Genomic DNA, 18988 nt, shown 5'->3' with positions numbered 1-18988 from the left:
AAATATCTTCTGATGTTTCCCATCAGCAGGTGGAAACGGCTCCTCGGGCAGTCTGGGAAGCGGCGGTCTGGCCGAGCCTGTGCCAGCAGCCCGGCGGGGGGGGGGGGGGGGGGGGGGGGGCAGGGCGCGGGGCGGGGGGGGCGGACGCACAGAGAACGGGACCCCCGGACCACAGACAGCACAGAACCAGTTCTTCCCTCCCGCCCCCGCCTCCCCGCAACGGAGGCTATCACGGCCCCCATCCCAGCCACGTCCAAGGAGTGGCCTGGGACCACACGTGACATCTCACGTGGCTATGAAGGCAGGCTCGCCATGAAGCCAGCTCACAAAGGAGCTGAAACCCCCGCGCCCCGCCAGCCCACAGACTTTGCGGCTGCCCCGCCTGGGGTCCCTTGGCCGGACCCAGCAGAGCTTCTGAGTTGTCCGCCACGGACCCAGGGGATCACCTCCAGGGAACCTGGGGCTTCGGTCCTCAGCGACCCCCCCCCACCGCCCAACACATGCTTGCAGCCAGAGACCACTCCGCTTGCCTCTGGCATAACCGCCATGGCCCCTTTCACACGCACCTCGATAATCACAGCACCTTCCGCATCTCGGCCCCTCGCAGGAGTCGGGCACCCCGTCAAGAACCAGAGATCCCGGGCAGCAAGTGCCCCATCTCCGCCCACATCCACGCCCAGCTTTCCCTCCAGCCCCCTGGATTCTCGATGCCTGATCTCACCTTGGGTGTCCTGCCACCTTCCGCCCCCCACGCGCCCTCCTGTCTGTAACACGTCCCCGCCCGCGCGTGCGGGGCACGGCCGTGTTGGAGGGGCCAGGCCTGTCCCATCCGGCGCGCGTGCACTGAGCCGGCGTGCGGCCCCCCGCGCCCGGAACCCGGAGAAGAGAGCACTCACCTTCCCGAAGTCCCGGACGTCGAAGAGGTCAAAGGGGTCAAAGAGCTCGCTGTTTCGCAGCCCGAATTTGTCGTGGCAGACTCTCAGGAACGTGCGGATGTTCTTTAAGCACAGGAACTGGAGAAGAGAAGAGAAGAAGCTGAGCCTATAGGGTCTACGAGAGGAGTCGCCGTCATCACGGCGAGCTCTGGCTTCCAGGAGCGGCAGAGATGCACACTCCGGCCCTGGGCGGCCTCGCCCCCGCCGGCCTGAGGGTCCAGATGTCATCGGTGTCCCTGGCTCACCTTGGCCACTCATGACCCTTTGTCCCATACCCCTGCCCAGAGGATCCAGCTTGGACGATCGGGACCGGAAATAATGCTGGTTTGAGTCAGCAAAAACAGAGCATGAACACACACATACGCACACGCACACGCACACTCACACACACTCACCGCCTACCCCAGCACAGACCTGCCCCCGGGGAAGCCGTCCCATCCGCGGCGCACCCCGGGAACGGCACACACCCATCTCAGCGGGAAGCTAGGGGACGCACCAGGGCCAGAGCCCCACAGCCACAGTCGGGGCGTCTCCTCCACCCGGCAACCCCAGCTCTGAGCTCCCACCCGCACTGCGCTTGGTGAAGCCGCTGTGGCCGGAGGTCTGGGGTTGGGGCTGAAGGGGAAGGCCGGCCGCAGCCCCCGTGGGGAAGGAGCTGGTAAAGAAGGCAGGAGGGCATCAGGCCAGGCGGCCTGGAGAGCAGGATTCGGAGGGGGCCCAGCCCCGGGTTCGAATCCTGTCCACTGATTCCCACCGCAGGACCAGTGACAGCAGCTTTGGCTCCTGAGGGCGGCTTTCCAACCGCTGGGCCACGGTGAGCACTTGGATGGCCCAGCAGTCCAGCTGGCGAAGGCATCCCTGAGGCAAGGACAGCGGCATGCATGGCCCGGGGTCCCGGAACTTCAGACGCTCGTCCTCCCCGGAAGCCATTCCCTAAGGGCCGAGGGCTGGACAGCAAAACTGGAGCGCGTGCTGCCCACTGGAAATGCAGACGCAGGGACAGACAGAGACGAAGGGGAGGCAGAAGTCACAAGCTACGGCAGGCCCGGCATAAACTGAATGGCCCTCACCCCTGCAGTGCACCCCCCACGGGCCGTGCCCACCCCCAACGGGGGCTGGCCGCTCCTTCCGCCCCGGCCGCGGCTGGTCCCGGTCACGGCCAGCACGGACTCACCGGCCTTGTGTGCATACGGTGTTCTCTGACCTGTGAGAGCAAACCGCAGATGTGACCCCATCTCCCCTGAACCGCCGAGGCTCCTAAGAACAAGGACCCACTTCCACAATGAGAGCACCCACGTCGGCGAATCCGCACGGACCCCACCCGTCCTCGTCCATAGATGTACGTCCTCACATTCCCTTAACAAAGGACAACCACAACGTCCTGACAGCAAAAGACATTCTGGCCCCAGGTCCAGTGACGCTTCTTGTCATGTCTCTTTCACGTCTGTGAGCCTGCAGCCGTACGCCCCGCAGAATTTTCCAGAAGGATGGATGCATTCCAAGTACCTGCTGTCCAGCAGGGCAGCCACGAGACCACGTGCCCACGGAGCACTTGAGGTGAGGCTAGTCGGACCGAAACAGCATATGGATTTTGTTCTGATTAATTTCTGTTGCGCGGCTATGGCTGCTGGTTTGGCCTCAGACGGTCCTAAGTCTTGTCCTCCGGGACCTGAAGCTGCTGATCGCACGGACGCAGAAGGACCGACGGGAGGAGCCCACGCACACGAGGCCAAGCTCACTGAGACGGGTAGCACGGTGGTGCTGGCGCGGTGGCCGGCCGTGTCTCCTGGGGACAGTGTCAGTTTGGGACGAGGAACAAGTTCTAGAAGTCAGAGCGATGATTGTGACCAACACCGGAAGGCGCCTAACACGGCTGAACTGTACACACCCTGAAGATGCTTAAACTGGGGGCCGCCTCTGCCTTGGGCTCAGGTCGTGATCTCAGGGTGCTGGGATCGAGCCCCGCATCGGGCTCCGCTCAGCGGGGAGCTTGCCTCCCCCTCTCTCTCTGCCTGCCTCTCTGCCTACTGTGATCTCTGTCCAATAAATAAATAAAATCTTTAAAAAAAAAAAAGATGCTTAAACTGCTAAATTTGGGGGCTCTGGGTGGCGCTGTCAGCTAAGCGGCTAAGTCCCGACATCGACTCAGGTCACGGTCTCAGGGTTGGGGGATCAAGCCCCACGTCAGGCTCCACACTCAGCGGGGAACCTGCTTGGCATTTCCCTCTCATCTCCCTCTGCTCCCCCCCAACAAAAAGGTAAATCTTGTGTAACCTGATTATACTGCAGTAAAACAAAAATTTTTTAAAAAGAGAGACCGAGAAAGAGACCCCACAGGAAGGCCACATGCTGGTGGGGGCAGAGATCTGGGGGCGCTCTGTGCATCGAGAAAGGCCAGCGAGGACTGGCAAACCGCCGGGAGCAGGGAGGAGCCCAGAGAGCCCAGCCCCCTCCCGACCAAGCGTCCAGCCTCCAGAACCGGGAGGATACACGTCCTCGGCTTCACGCCCCCCAGACTGTGGGCCAGCCACAGGCCGCCCCAGCCCACACCCCCGGGGTCCCGGCCAGTCTCAAACCTTCCCTCCTGCCCAGCAGTCTCAGCCCAGCTCCAGCTTCCACTGAGTATCCACGTTGTGCCGTCCTCAACCTCCCATTTTTAGAGTTAATTACACGGCTCCTAACCACAATCGCAGCCCGCGAGGCCAGGCTTCCTCTCGGGGCTCAGGATGGGCGGGCACCCCTTGCCCTGCAGGCACAGTGTCTGTCTGCCTGGCCTCTCCCCGTGGCAGCCGCGTGGGCCCCAACCTTCCAGAACCCGGCCCCACGCAGCTCGCAGCCCACAGAAGGCTGGCCCTGGGGAAACTGAGGCACACAGATGGGTTCAGGCCCCCAGGAGAGGGATGCGGCAGCACCGGGCCCCACAGGAAAACAAGAGGAGGGAGGTGGCCTCATTCCCGGGGAGCGTCTGTGCACCCGGCTGGCTCTGCTGCTCTCTGCCACGGACGCCTTTACTCCCCACCCTCCCATCATTTACCCCATTTCTCAGGAGAGGAAACTGAGGCTCCCTAGAAGGAGGTAGAGCCCAGATTGGATCCCACATCTGCTGCGAAGCAGCAAAGGCCCTTGGAGAGGACGGGCATCTGTGCATTCTGACGCGCTCCTCCTGTCCACTGCGCTCAGCACCAGGGTCCCTGTCGCAGCCGGCCTGCTCCAAAGGATGAGATGCATGGTCCCCCGCCCACCGCACCATTGTACAGTTAGAGGAGCGGCCAGACACGGAGAGGGGCAGAGCGTGGAAGGGCCGGCCCTGTGTACGGACTCCTGGCCCCTTCTCTTTCCACTCAGCAGGGGCAGCGGGCCTGCTGTTTCTGCAGCTCAGGTCCGCTCCTCTGACCGCCGGCCTCTCCTGGACGCAGGAGGACATGTGGCCGAGGCCCGGCCCATCCCAGCAGGGACAGCTGCAGACTCTGGGAGAGAGACTCCCGAGGGCCAGATGGGGAGAGGACACCATGGGCACATCCCAGCCACAGGCTGAGTGATTGCAGGCAAGGGAAGGTCCAGACAGTGGCCAGTGCCAGGACAGAAGCTGCCCATCCTTGTCCTGTGACCAGAGAAGGTTTGGCTGGGGGCCGTGTCCCTGTGGCCACGGGGGCGAGTGGCCTTCTCTTTGCTCGGCCCTCCAGGCCCTCTCTGAGACGCAGCCACGGCTCCACCGGCATCTGGAGACTGACGCTCAGCCCCAGAAGTCAGCTAAGCGGCCACAATAAGGGTCTGTCCCCAGAAACTGGCCCCCTGACAAGCAACCAGCAGCCCAGAACTGAGTCGGCCCCCACTGTATTTGTTCAGGGCACCACCCCCCGTCCCCCCAGTCCACGGGGAGGGCCCTGGCCACTGCGCCAAGAGGCGGGCCGCCCGTGCAGCGGACTTCTGACCCCCTCCGTCCCGCCCACTCAGCAGGCTGAAATCAGATTAGCGAGAACACACGGGCTCCGGGCCCAGCCGCCCCCCCACAGCCTTGCAGGGCCTGCTGCCTACTGTCATGTGTCATTCACCCCAAAAAGCCCGCCGCAGCGCGGACATCCCGGACGTGGGAGGCAGAGCCGGCCCTGAGAGCCCAGATCCCACGTCTGAGCCACAAGGCCCCAGAGCACCCCCGGGGACCGGCTTCCTGGCCCCACACGGCCACAACTCTTTGGTAGCCCTGAAACTGACTTACGATCGGGGAGACACTGCCTGCCCAACGTGGAGACATGGAGGAGACCTGGAGGGCCTGGTGTCCAGGAAGGCAGCCTTCAGACCTCCGTGCCCTCTCCCGTGGCCACTCGCGGGTGAGCTGGAATGGGACGTCGGACACCCAGGCCCCCAGAACTCACATCCACCCGGCTCCTGCCACACACGCCCAGGGCTGCGGCTCTGCTCTGTCCCCTCAGGGGCCGCTCGTGTACTCCAGCACAGAGAGGCAGGTGCGAAAGGGGAAACTGAGGCCCAGCAAGGCAAAATCCCGGGTCAGCAGGCTTCCACTGGGGATGTGAGGTCTGAACGAAGCGTCAACGGAGGTAATGGGGTAACAGGGGGCCGGGTGCTCCTGCGTGGCCAGCAGCACGCAGGTGTGATCTAGTGCATAATCCCACCCAGCGCCTGCAGTGGCCCCAGGAGGCGTGGAACATGACTGCCCCGTTCCACAGACAGACCAAGTGAGGCTCGGAGAACTCGCAAGGAGGAGGGGGACCTCTTAGGGTGCCCCCTCACCTCCTCTTAGAGGGGAAGTCTCATGGCTGCCTCTCCAGCTGGGTCAGGAGGCCGGGGGTCTGCTGTGCCCCATAGCAAAGCCTGGCGGAGGGGGACCCCGCAGGGAAAGCCCCAGGCTGGGCTCCCTGGATGCCCCTGACCTTCCCCTGGCCCCTGCAAACTGCCACCAATATGAAAAGCCACTTCCCGGACCCCCGGCTGGCATCCCCGGGCCTCCCAGTCCTGGGGTCCCAGCTCCACCTGGGGCAGGGCAGGGGCTCAGCTGCAGACCTGTAGCGGGCGTGTCTGGTGGGGACAGGCCTGGCCTGGCGACTTCAGAGCCACACTGCCTGTCCTCTCCGTACCTATATCTCCATTTGTAAAATGCGGAAAGAAAACCCTGCCCCGAGTTCCGGAACGCTGGGCTCTTCCCTCGAGGTAACTGCTTCAGGTAGTGCTAGCTGACCCGGGTCACCTCCCTCGGGGCTTCCCGAAGTCCCTGCTCCCGGAGCTTCCCTGACCCGTTACGCCCCGGGACAGTGGGGGCAGGGGACGGGGCCCTGCAATGGGCACTTGGGGCCAACCTCCTTCCAGGCCACGGTCAACTAGAGAGCTGGGGAGTGCCCACACCCCAGGAGGACCTGGGCCCTTCGTCCACACCCCTACTAGCTTCTCAGTACCAGCCTCACCCCTCCACGCTGCTGCCCAGACGCAGGCCTCCGGGAGATGGTGTCTGAGGCTCGCTGCTCACCGCCAACCCAATGAGCCACAGGGGAACGTACAGCACCCTGCCCGTGCCCCTGCTCAAGAGAGACCCATGGACACCACAGTCCCCACGGGAGCTGGGGGAGATGGGGTGTATCCGCTTCCCGCCTCCCAGCCACCCACAGAGCAGGACCACCTTTGACAACCTCTGCCTTTCTGGGGGGGGCATCCTCCATATTCAAATTTCCACGGACACTGTGGAGTGTCCCTAAAATGTCTCTGTGAGCAGCAAAGAGCTGCATTTCCCCGTGATAAACCAGGTGCTGTCCCCGCTGGAATGACCCTGACCACCCGGGGCCGCGCCCCTGATCAGACGTTGTGACTGGCAGCTGACATGCCTTTGATCCATAAAAAATGGGAAAATGAATTAACTTCTTGTTTTATTTATGCCACGCTCGATCCAAAAGCCTTTTAAAATGGCCTCATCATTATTTAACAGATGCGGCGTGCTGGAACGGATCTTTCCAACTTGGGGTCCTGGGGGTAAATAAACAGGTGGCCCGGAGGTGACAGGCTAGCCAGACACCCCGTGGACGGAAAGGGAGACCGTCTGCTCCCCCCCCAGGTCCCAAATGCCTGGGACAACAGAGGACCTAGGTATCTCGTGACTGAGGCAAAGAGGGTTTGTCTGGGACGCACACCTCGGTGTCCCAAGGGTGACACTCCAAACGGCCCCCAAATTTCCCCAAGCCACCAGGACCCACGAAGGCTCTAGAGGCACAAGGGGACCCCACGAGCCAATGTCCCTGCTTGGGGAGGCCCTCACTTCCTGAAGCTTCTCTTCCGGAAACGAGCCGGCAGGTGGAACCCGGGGTCGGCACAACCCCTTCTCCTGCACTTGCCAGTAGCACCCATGGGCCCCTCTGCACTGCCTTGGTGCAGGGCCAGGCTCCCCTCTGGAGCGGAGAGTGGCACCGCCTGCGTGTCATGATGGTCTACCGGAGGCCAGCCTCGCCCCAGGTCAAGGGCGGGTTGCGTCCAGCATGGCGATGCGGAGCCCACCATGTGCCAGTGGGCGGCCCAACCCACAGCCACTAGGCTGTGTCACCGAACAAAGTGACCGAAAGGCCACAAGGCCGCAATGTCTCTCGCGTCCCCATGTGGCACAGGCGTCCAGCATCTTATGTCTCTCATGCTCAGATGTGCTGGGACATCACCCGGTGGCACTTCCACTCTGTCCAGCAATGAACAGCCCCGGGACCCGCGCCGGGCACAGCGCTGGGCCTGCAGGCTCCCTGTCTGACTCACTTCTCAACACGGTTCCCGAGCTGTCACATACCCCCACTTTACGATGGAAACACAGCACGAGGACTGCCCACTTCAACAGGTGGCCAGGGGTGGGGCCCAGCCTGACCCAGGTGGTCTGGTCCAGCCCCAGGTTGGGGGGTTTCACTCCTGGCTTCTGTCCAGGCCGATTCCTGCACACACCTGGCTTTGGGGACCTCTGGCTCCCAGCAGGCTCCAGCACGAACCAAGTCCCCAAAACCCAGTGCACCGGGCTCCCCAGCAACCGCCAGGCTGGTCGGTCGGTCTGTCTGTCGGCAGCCCCTGAGCCGTGGGCAGCGGGTTCTGATCGGTGAGGAAGTCGAGCTTCCCAGCAGGAGGAGGCATGTGACGGCAACAAAGCCAGGCTGTGCCGCGCCACTGACGGCTGCCGACGGTTACCCTCTGTCTGACCTGAAGGCACCTCCTCGTCAGGGCTTGGGGGAAGCTCACCAAGGAAAGGAATCCTGGAAAAGCACCAGCTTGGAAGCCGCGCGGAGCAGGTAGGCAGCTCGCGCCCATTCAATCCACTCAGCAGACACTTATAGGCGCCTGCTGTATCCCGGGTCCTGCCCTGGGGTCCCAGACTCAAGGACACAAACAGGGGTGCAGCGGGGACCTCTGGAGAAACCACAGCTGTTGAGGGGAGCATCTGGGATTTCCGTCAGCTACCTGGGTGGAAATTTTTCCCAGCAGTCCTCAAAAGACCGGTCGCTCCGCCTAATGGCCTGTGTGAGCCGGAGGGATAAGGCAGGGCCCGAGTTATCCAGACTTCAAGGTCAGGGTCACACCAAAGGTTTTCTACAAAGCCAGCAGGAAACTGCTTTTCTAGGATTTGCCTGCGCAGCCAGCCATCTTCCCCGAGCTAGCTTCTGAGCACCTGTGGGTTCAAATCCCACTGCCCCCGGCCGGCGCAGCTCAGAGAGATTAGGGCTCGGCCGCCTTGTCCCGCTCCCGCACCCCGGGACCACGGCCCGTCTTGTCTCCCCTGCAGCCCGGCCCAGACCACTAACACCCGCTCGCCAGCCTCCTGTGACATCGCCCTAGTCCGGCCGCCCGTTTTCTCCACCTCTGCCCCTCCGCCCAGAGGAGCGGCCTCGGAGGTCAACCTCAGCGCGAGCTCCTCCCTCCGGCGCAACGTAGGCCGCGGATTCCGGATTCCGGAGCAATCCGAGCGGAACACGTCGGGCTATTTTCGTTTCCCTGTTGCTGCAGAAATTAAACCCAAACGCGTCCTTGAACGGGCAGCAACACCTGACACGGCGCTCGCGTCCGATCACGAATCTCATTACGACCCGTCCCCGCCGGGCTGCGAACATTGGGGGTAAACCACACGGAAGCTGGAGGGAGCTTCCGCCACGAGAGGCCGCGAAGAGCCTCTTCCATGCTCCCAACCAAAGGCAGATGGCGAGGGGGGAGCCGCCCCCTCCCCTGCAGGCGGGCGGGGGTGGGGGGACGAGGGAGCCCCTGGGGGGAGTCAGCGCGGGGAGGGAGGGGGCTCTGGGGGACTCCCTTCTTGCGAGAGACCCCTCCCAGCAGGTCCCCAGTTACAGCCCCTGGTGGGGCAGGCCGGGTGCACCCCTGGGGCACCCCGCCTCCGCTCTAGGGGATCCCCACAAAGCCCCAAACATGGGGGAGCAGCAGACACCCACTGGGCAGGGCCCAGACCCAATGGGGCGGACTCACCCGCTTCCCCCCACAGTCAGTGTACTCCATGACGCCCATGGCCAGGGGCCCAGCCTGGACACAGGGACCGCCACTTCGCTTCTCTGTGCCTTGGTTTCCCTCCGTCAGATGGGGTGGTACCCACGGCAGCCAGCGCCAGGGACAAGCCATGTGCCGGACCAGGGAGCGCACTCAGACCTCAAGCTGACGTGAACACAGTCAGGAAAGCATGGGTGTGGTCCCGTTTTACAGATGAGAACACTGAGGCTTGGGGAAGTTACCTACCAAGTGTAGGCGGGTTGAAAGATGACTCCCAAAAAGACACGTCTGTGTGCTGGCCTCTAAAATCCGTGAATGTGATCTTACCCAGAAAACGGCTCTAAGCGGATGTGATTAAGGATCGCAGGGGGAGATCATCCTGGGTAGGGGTGGCCCTAAAGCCCACGGCAAGGGTCCCTTATAGGAGCCGCAGCGGAGGCAGAGTCACAGGAAGAAGAGAGGCCTTGTGAGGACAGAGCAGGGATGGGAGGGACACTGCCCCGAGCCAAGGGCACTGGGCCACCAGGAGCTGGGAGAGGCGGGCAGGACCCTCCCCAGGGCCCCAGGAGGGAGCCCGGCCCAGATGACGGCTGGATCTCAGAGCTCCGGGCTCCGCAGTTGGCCGAGTGTTGTTGCGGACCCCAGTGTGGTCGTTTACCACGGCAACCCCAGGTCGCCTGCCAGGCCGAGGAAGCCCTCACGCCCTGAACCGCTCCATGACCTCACCACGACAGGCGTGGCCCCCACAGGCCATCAGCAAAGATCTGCAGGATGGACGGATGGAGGGATGGAGGGATGGAGGGATGACGTGGGCTTTGATGAGACACTAAGGCAAGAGTTCTGTCTCCCACAGGTGCCCTCACGACCCCCACTCAGGTGGGACCCCTGCATCCCACAGCTGGCACCTGGGCCCCCAACTTTGACTCAGGGCTCCGGTGGGATGTGCCTCCTCCTTCTGAACATCATGGTGCCTGGTCCAGCTCCTGACACCCCTGAATTGGGGTGTGGGGCTCAAGCAAACCCAGCCAGCTTTCAGGCAGAGAAACTGGGGCTCAGATCTGAGCCTTCCCCCCGCCACACCCTCCAGGGACCCCTGCCCCCAGGACCCTAGCTCCAGGTTAAGGGCACGCCTGAGGCCTCCAAACCCCCATCCAGTGGCTGGGTCCATGTTGCTACAGGAGGGTGCCCAGATCGAGCACCCCAAAATCAGGGGACCAAAGCAGGCCTGTGGCTCCCCAGCCCCAAGTGTCCATCCCCCTCTCCCCCACGCTCTGTGAAAGCCCCTCCCCCCCCCACCGAGACCCCCTCTCACTCACCCACCGAGACCCCCTCTCACTCACCCACCACCTGCTCCTGCGAGCAAACTCCCACGTGCGGCAACCCCATGCCTCACAGACGGCCCTTCGAGGTCCCATCGCCTTAGGGACACCAAGGGACATAAGGCATCATCCTCCACCTGCCAGCAGGGCAGCCGAGAGCGTCCCTCAGTCCCTCAGGGCAGCACACGGATGCTCACGGGGAACCCTCGGGCGGACACACATCACCGCAACAAGGGTCAGGTGTCCTGCTCCGTTGCCATCCCACAGCTCCCGGGGGTTCCTGAGAGGAGCTGGGATCCCTGGGGACTGCCACTTCCCCCCACACGCAAAGCTGACATCCATCCGTCCATCCGCCCGGCCGTCCACCCATCCTCACGTGCACCGTTGAGCCTACTGAGTCAACTCTGTCGCCGTGGGGGCCAGGGGGGACCACCCAGACAGCCAGCAAGGCCCCACCAGGGGCAGCGTCCACACAGCACCCAAACTGGGGAGAGGCCTTTCGGGGGCCGCCTCTCGCTCTGCAGGGGCCATGAGCCAGGACCCCAAGTGCCCGGAGCGGGAGCAGCAGGGCGGGCTGTAGAGGCGGCTGAACTTACCGCCCCTCATCTACCGCACAGCGACAGTGAGTGGGACGTGCTCCACGTGGGGGGCACGAGGGGGCGTGCGTGTGTGTGTGAGCCGAGCAGGTCTGCAGGTGGACAAGGACTCGGGGAAACGTGGTCTGAAGTCGAAGCAGGTGGAGGATAAGATGGGCACACGTTCCTTCTGCGTTTAAACGCTCTTACGAGACCGCGGTCTGTAAGCCACAAACACCAGCTGAGCTCGGTGAGAAGAGAGAAGGGAGCAGCTGGAGAACCCAGGAGGCTCCGCCAGCCCCGGCAGCAGGGGCCAGGGACCCTCCCAGGCTCCGTCTGCAGGGAAGACGCCAGCTCCCCGGTGTGGGGGGTCGCGGAGTCCCTGCTTCTCTGAACTACCATCGTGGGCTCTCAGCCTGTCAGGAGCCCCGGTCCCTTCAGGGGCTTCACACAATCAAATCTCACCCATGCCCCAAATGTCCACGTGTCATCCCCAGGCAGGAGGGACCCCACAGGGAGCCACCTCTCCATGAAGAAGCCAGGGAGAGGGTCCAACTCCCGATGCCAACACTGGGTGCCCCCCCACTCCCCAGTCTCCCTTGAGGGAGGGACGCCCTTTACATGTGAAACCTCAGCTGTGCCTTCTGAAGTCACTTCTCTCCCGACTTCTGTTCCCACACTGACTGCTGCCACCCACAGGCCCCCGCCAGACTCCGAGGGACCGGCCATGACCTCAGGCAGGAGCTGTAGCAGCTGCTCTCCGTCCAGGGAAAATGCGCGCGGGAACGCTCCAGAATCAGGACCTGTCTCTCCCGCCCCATCATCACCACCCTGCAGCCTGGGGACAGAAAGACACCGGACACGCACTTTCTTTTGGCGCACAGCTCGCTGGGGACCCTGGATAAGTCTCTGCGCCCCTCAAAGCCTTGGTTTCCCCATTTGGAGAGCCTGACTGCGGTCCCTGGGTCTCGGGGACAGAGACCTCCGGGAGAGGGGGAGGGAGGGGTCCTGCAGCTTCGACATGGCTTTGAACAAAACCCCCACCCCACCCCGCCTAGAGGGCGACTACTGACCACACGGAACACGCGCGTGGGCAAGCACCCCGGTGCAGAGCGGTGCCGCAGCATCCCCTGGAAATAGCGACCACGGTATTGCCACGTGACCCGGCCACTCCGTGTCCACTGTTCCCCCACAGCAGCGAAAGCAGCTCAAAGAGACAAGAGCTCGGCCGTGCTCACCGCAGCGAGACAGGAGCAGCCCACCCGTCCGCGGACGTGGACAAACAAAGCGTGGTTTGGCCACAGCAGCCCGTTACTCAGCCTTAAAGGGAAGGAAATCCTGAGCCCTGCCCGGACGTGGACAGGCCTGCAGGACGCGACGCTGAGCGGAAACAGACCCGAGAGGATGCGGCATTGCAGGACCGGCTCCCACGAGGCCCCGGAAAAGTCAGATTCACGGGAACAGAGAGAGCGGTGGACGCCAGGGCTGGAGGGAGGGGCGCAGGGTTCGCTGAGCGGGTGCGCACCCCAGTTCTGCGAGAGGAACACATTCTGGAGTCAGATGGGGGGGCCGTGCCCTTAAAAATGCCTAAGATGGTAAACCTCCAGCTCTTTATTTCACCACGATAAAAACACGGATGGCTTGCCAGGACCTGCCCCTGCGCCCCCGCCACGTGGGTCACTGACGAATCTGGAACCCCGACCAGTCCCTCCCTGTCCCAGGCCCCACAGGAGGGTCTCGGCTGTCTCAGGAGCAGCAAAACCAGCCTCCGACGGAGACAGGGGACCTGGGGGCCTCAAAGTCCCCATGACATGGGCCTGCCCGGGGTGGGAGTCCAGGAACTGCCCTAAATGGTCTCTTCTTTCCGTTTTTCCAACGATAGGGCATGATGTTTAGGATTTCTTTAAGAGCTACCTCCCCTCTGGGCTGGCTTTGGGAGACACGCGTCTTGTGAATGCATTAATAGCAGCTGGGAGGCCAGCGCAGACTTCCCTTCTTCTTCTCCACCCGAGAAGCTGCACTTTCTGGAAATTCCAGCCGCGCCAGCCCCAGGCCAGAGCCCCGAGGGGGCACAGGGAGCAGGGAGCAGGGGCTCCATTGTCTGCCAGGAGCAGCTGGGCTCTCTCCCCTGAACCGGGGTCAGGAATGTTCGCAGCTGCAGACTCACCCTCCGCCCCCAGTCGGGCGGGAGCCAAGCAGGGGAGGCCTGGGGGGCCGGGGCGGGCACGCCCCCAGCTGTCCCCACACGGGAAAGCTGAGCCCGGGCTGGCCTTTCGGGCGGCAGGCAGCCGAGCTCCTGCCACGCCCCACCCTGCCCCACCCGCTCAGGGTGCCCGGCGAGGGCAGGCAGCGGACGTGGCGGCTCACCTGCCCACGGCACCCAGAACCCAGGAGCCTCTTGGGGCTAGGATAACCAGCACCAACCATCTCACCAAGGGGAAACCGAGGCCCCCCAACCAGGGCCAGCCGCACGCGGGGTCCGCCCGACTGCAGCGGAAGGAAAGGTGCCTGGGACGGCACTCCAGGGGCAAAGCTTGGCTCTTGGCCTTTTCTCCCAAAATGGGAACAGTCTCTCCTGGGTAAGGGGGAAATCTGGAATAAAATAAAAGCCCACATGAGCTCCAGCCCTATAGCACCACTTACCCCGTGAGGCCTTTCTGCCATCCACACTCTCGACCCTGTATTTTCATTGTTACAAAATGGGACTGCTGGGAATAGCGCACAGCTCTGGGCCCTGGCCCTTCCTTGGGGGCGGCGTGGTACCCCACACCGGGCGTCTGGGACTCTCCCCGGGCCAGGCCTGCATGCACGCTCCACGATGCCCCACCGCTGGGCCTTGGGGACATTCCCACAGTTTCACCATCACCGTCACACAACAGCGAACGACTCTGCCCCACCGAGGCCCTTCCTGCAAGGGAGCCCAAGGCTCCGAGTCGCTACAGGGGCTTCCTGGTGGAGCCCCCGTGCCTGACAGTCGCCACCGCACAGCCTGGGGCAGCGACCGCCTCCAAGCGAGAGTGGTCGGGCAGACGGGCACCCCGGGAAGCGCCCGGCCCGGTCCCCCTCCGTCCTGTGTTCGCTCACGCCTCCCTCACCCACCGCCATCACGCCAACGGCCGCCAGGCCCCGCGCGGAGCCAGGCACAAGGGCGCCCCGAAGGCACGTACCCCAAGCCCACCCCCGTGGGAAGAGATGGTTCAAGCCGGGCTCCTGGGCTGGGCCTGCGGGGTGCCGCCCACCCGGGTGTTATTTTCGAGAGCAGGGGGGCGGCCGAGGGAAGTGAGAGTGCCGCGGAGCGGCGCGGGGTGGGGAGGGCGGGGAGGGCCGGGAGGGCCGCCGGCTACAGAGCCACAGGGTGGCCCGGGGCGGCCCAGGGCACGGGGACCCAGAGGCAAGCCCCAGCGGTCAGAGGCTGGTGGAGACACACAGGGCAGAGAAGGCAAGATGGAGGCAGACACTGGCTTGTGGGGTCTCAAGCCACGGGACGCCTGGGGCCCCTGGACGCCGACTGGGAGGGATTGTGCCCTGATGCCTTCAAGGTGGCACGGCCCGGCCAACACCGGGGGGCCCGTCCTTCCTGGGAAATGCCGCTCACGGCTCCAGGGTCACAGGGAAGACTCACAAAGCCAGCCGCCCCAGGGAGACGGGGTCTGCTCCCACACACCCTGTCGCTGGTGCTCGGGGACGCCAGAGCCGCCCCTCCCAGGCCCAGAACGTTCCAGTTTCATCATCTGGCCGCTAAAACGCTAACCACGAAAGACTGAGCCGTCCTTCCCCGCCTCCCCGGGTCCCTGGAGAGGCCTCCACCTCTGAGCCAAGGCCGGGGGCCCAGGGGCTCGGGGCGGGCAGCCGCTCACCCGGGAGGCTTGCTCAGGGGGCTTCTCCCCAAATCCTGTCTCCCAAGTACCAGCACCGCCAAGTGCTTCCTCAAGCCAGGAAACCAAGCGGGGGTCGGAGAGGAAAGGGGAAGCTAAGTGCCTTCGCTTCCCTCCTCTCGAGCAGGCGGCCGACACCAACAGTCACAGAACAGGGAGTGCCCCTCAGTCAGGGCGAGGCACTTTCCTCTCTCCAGATAGCTTACTCCGTGGGACCTTCTGCCAGCCCAGGCCCGTGGCGCTTTGTCACCCAACTACACACCCTCCGTTCAGTAAAGGAGTCCGGGACCAGGAAGAAGGCATCTCGGGTGACAGAGACGGGGTCCAGATCCAGGTCCAGATTCAGGGTCCCAGACTCTGAAAAAGGGGTCCTGGACCCAGAGAGGAGTCTCAGATCCAGGGCAAGGGAGGCTAGTGGCAGCTCCCTCATGGCTGCACTGAGCCAAGCCCCGACCTTGCCAGGCCAGAGCGTGAAAAGCCCCCAGGGCCAATACCAGCTGAGAGCTGGGAGCAGCAGGCAGGGGAGGTCATGGGGGGGCGGTGCTTGAGCCACCCTGGAGGAGCCCAAGAAGGGGGAAGCAGCAGGTGCTTGGAGAAGGGGAGCAGTCACGCGGCTGGGTACCCCGGGCCGTTCCAAGGCTGACTGCAGATGCGTGCTCCAGGAAAGGCACGTAAGCAGAGGGTTCCGCTCCATCGCCCACGCCCCCGGCAGACATCACTAATCTATCTAAGGTGAGCTGTCCCCCTCCATCGCCCACGCCCCCGGCAGACATCACTAATCTATCTAAGGCGAGCGTGTCCCCCTCCATCGCCCACTCCCCCGGCAGACATCACTGATCCACACGGCCGCTGAGCAGCCGCATGCAGGGGTCCTCCCTGCCCTTCCCAGGGCTGCTCTTCAGAAGGGCCGGGCCCAGGACCAAATCTGGAACCCTCCACAGAGGGCTAAAGGTCTGTCTGTGCCTGAAAGGCCAAGGGCAGCACAGGAGAAATGGGGTGCTCTCATGGACAGTCCAGCTCCCCTCGATGAGAACCTGGGTGGAAGAAGGCTGGTGTCTGGGGCCCCACAGTCTGGAACGCCCTCTCCGCTCTGGCCAGACCTCCGACTACCTGGGATGGGAGGCACCAAGAGAGCGAGTGCCCCAGCCCCGTCCCCAGACCCCACACTCAGGACACCAAAGCCACATTCACTGCTCGGGGGAGGGAGGGAAGGGGAGAAGAGGGGGCTCTCCATGGGAGCAGAGGCTCCAGAACTCATGGATGGGCACAGAGAGAGCAATGAAGAGCAAGGAACCAACCAGGGCCCAGCGGCTGGGTGCAGAGCGGCTCTGTCCCCCACACTCACTACCCCCCAGGGTGCCTGGGCTGCCCGAGGGGGCCACAGGTTGGGGGTTGCAGGCTGGGGTGGCCGGTGATGCCTGCCCAGGCCCCACCTCTCATCTCTCTCCAGTCACTGGCAGGAGAGGTCTCCACCCCGACCCTGCAAGGCTCCCGAGAACCAGAAACCCCACCATCTCAGGGATGATTTTACCAACAAGGAGGAAACTGAGGTCGGTCTGGGATGAGTGCTGCTGGGTCAATTAATTCCTTAAACAGTTTTCTAGAAATCGTCGTTTGTGATTTTTGGGGGGGTCTCCACTTCCATTCCTGGTTTACTAAAGACGCCCTGCCGGCCTCAAGGTCATGGCGCAGGCTGGGCCCGCCGGCCAGGTGTTCCCCGTGCTTCCCGGCACCTGAGGTCCTTCCTGGTGGGTTCACACTCGGGGAGCAGAGCGGACCCCAGGGTCTGACACACCTGTCCCTGTGAGGCCCCGAGGCCCACGCTGATTTCACAGCGGTCGGGACGCGGTGACGGTCTGCGCCTCGGCACACGTGAAGGAGCGTGGGCGGAAAGCCTCGGGGGCAGGCGTGGCAGTGACATCAGGCTCCTGGGCGGAGAGGAGGGTGACGGCCCCAGCTCCATGGGGACGCCGGCGACACCAGCCATGTGCAGTGTCCTCCAGGCCGCAAACGGACCCGCGAACCTTCAATCTGTACCCACGTGTGTCTCTGGTCCCATCCACACCAGGGCCTGCGGAAAGCACAAACCACACAGGGACAGGCCATGACCCTCCAGGGTCCTGGAGCAGAAGGCAGAGCCCAGATCCCCGCAAGGGACACGGCACACAATCGCGGTCCCCTTTCTCCTCCCAGCTATGCACCACCTCCAACACAGGCCCTGGTGGCTCTCGGAAGCGGAGGACAGGGTAAGGGGCATCCCAGGTCTCTGACACCAACACGGTGTCCAACAAGGGTGCCCCGTGCTCTGACAGCCCAGGGCTCAGTCTTGGGGTCTGCCCCACCCGAGCTCGGGCCTTGAGAACGAGACACCGGGCAGCTGGGTCACGTGCGGCCCCCGGGGTCCCGGCAAACGCTCCTGGCTGAGACACCGACGAGGCTGGCAGGTTACCCTCCCCGGAACCCGCTGCGGCGCTGCTTCCTGATTAAAGCTTTACTGCATCGGTAGCAATAAAATGGTCTCAGAGAAATCGATCGAAGCAGAGCCCTTTTTAAGAAAAACCACTCTTTCCACAAGCAAAAATCACTTAAAAATAACCCACACGACTATTCTGGGTTTTGCGGCAGTCTTGCTGGGTCTTTGCAAAGGCCGCCGTGTTACCTGGAGATGAATCAGGCCGGGGACCCGCACTTCCCCAGGGAGCCGGATTCTGCCGTGCCGGCCACGCGCTTCCGAGAAATGAGGACACCTGTTTACAACCCGAATAAACCATGCGCTTGTGGAGGCAAAGCCCTTAGTGATCGAGAAGGTCGTGCTCAGGGAGAGTCTGCAATGGAGCCCCATGCTAGGGGAGGCGTCTGTCTGCCGTGGCCCCGCAGAGGCCTGCGGAGTTTGTCCCACCGAGACCAGGGCCAGCCCCTCAACCCCCAGTCCAGCCTAGACAGTGACATGGTCAGCTACAGAGACCGGAAAAAAAGCAGGAAACCCAGAGCCAGACGGAGAACAACGGGGTGGGGCTGAAACGTCGTCGCCCCAGCCCCCGGGCAGGGCAGATTCCGGACAGACCGCTGGGGGAGCTGGGCCTTCCCGGGCCGCTGGCCAACAGCAGACCTTGAGCCCCAAGGGCGAATCTGAACAAGCCCCACCAGCTCCCCCACTGTCCGAGCCTGACATCAGGGCACCCCAGAGCCCGGAGCTTCTCTCCCTTCCCCAGGCGTGGGCCTGAACAGTTTTCCTGCTGGGGTGAACACATCCGTGTCCTCCCCAGCCTCAGCCTCCCGGACTGCCGACTGTGGCCTCCGATCCCGTCCCGGCGCTGCGGCCAAGCAGAACCTTCTGGAGCCAAACGTCACGCTCTCTCTGGCCCCCCTCTGCGACTGTCTGGCACCCCAGGTGAAGCCTCCCGCCCACCACCGCCCTGCCTGCAGCATGGAAGGCCGTGGCCGAGTTCCTCCAACCCCCCGCAGAGCTGACCGTGGCTCCCCTTGGCGGACCCCAGACTCTGAGCTCCTGGAAGGAGCTGTCGGGCCTCCCCCATCTTTCATTCGCCCTGAGGGCCAGTGGATCACAGGCAGTAGGTGCTCCGTAAATGTTCCCTGTGAGCTGCAAAGTCCCGGTGAGCTGCGGGGCCTGTAGGAAGAGCCCCCAGGGGAAAGGCCTGGGAAGAGGAGACCCGACGGGCAACAGGACAGAAAGCCGCCACCCCCAGAATCCGGTTGCCGGGAAGACCACCACCCCTCCCAGAGAGGCCTGGAGCCCCGTTACATCCCACAGTGACCCCTATGGAAACCAGTGCCCGTGGGTCCCCAAAGCTCCGTCACGTGAA

At 63.7% G+C, this 18988-nt stretch overlaps 1 protein-coding gene across 4 annotated transcripts in view; it reads right to left on the bottom strand.

Moving 5' to 3' along the window:
• The window catches only part of LOC111146429 (vav guanine nucleotide exchange factor 2), a 161131-nt gene that overhangs the window by 128832 nt on the left and 13311 nt on the right, over positions 1-18988 (bottom strand). For 2 of the 4 annotated variants that reach the window (XM_022501979.1, XM_022501978.1), the window contains exon 2: positions 897-1013. In XM_022501979.1, coding sequence (XP_022357687.1) covers positions 897-1013 — 117 coding nt within the window. Of the gene's footprint in view, positions 1-896; positions 1014-13932; positions 14164-15426; positions 15610-18988 lie in introns of those variants that run through there. The other 2 variants (XM_022501980.1, XM_022501981.1) reach the window with 2 other exon arrangements.

Source organism: Enhydra lutris, unplaced genomic scaffold, assembly GCF_002288905.1.
Source record: "Enhydra lutris kenyoni isolate GAN:26980312 unplaced genomic scaffold, ASM228890v2 scaffoldscaffold13, whole genome shotgun sequence".
NCBI lineage: Eukaryota > Metazoa > Chordata > Mammalia > Carnivora > Mustelidae > Enhydra > Enhydra lutris.
Note: the sequence above shows the minus strand (reverse complement) of the source record. Positions and strands in the feature narration are given on the sequence as shown.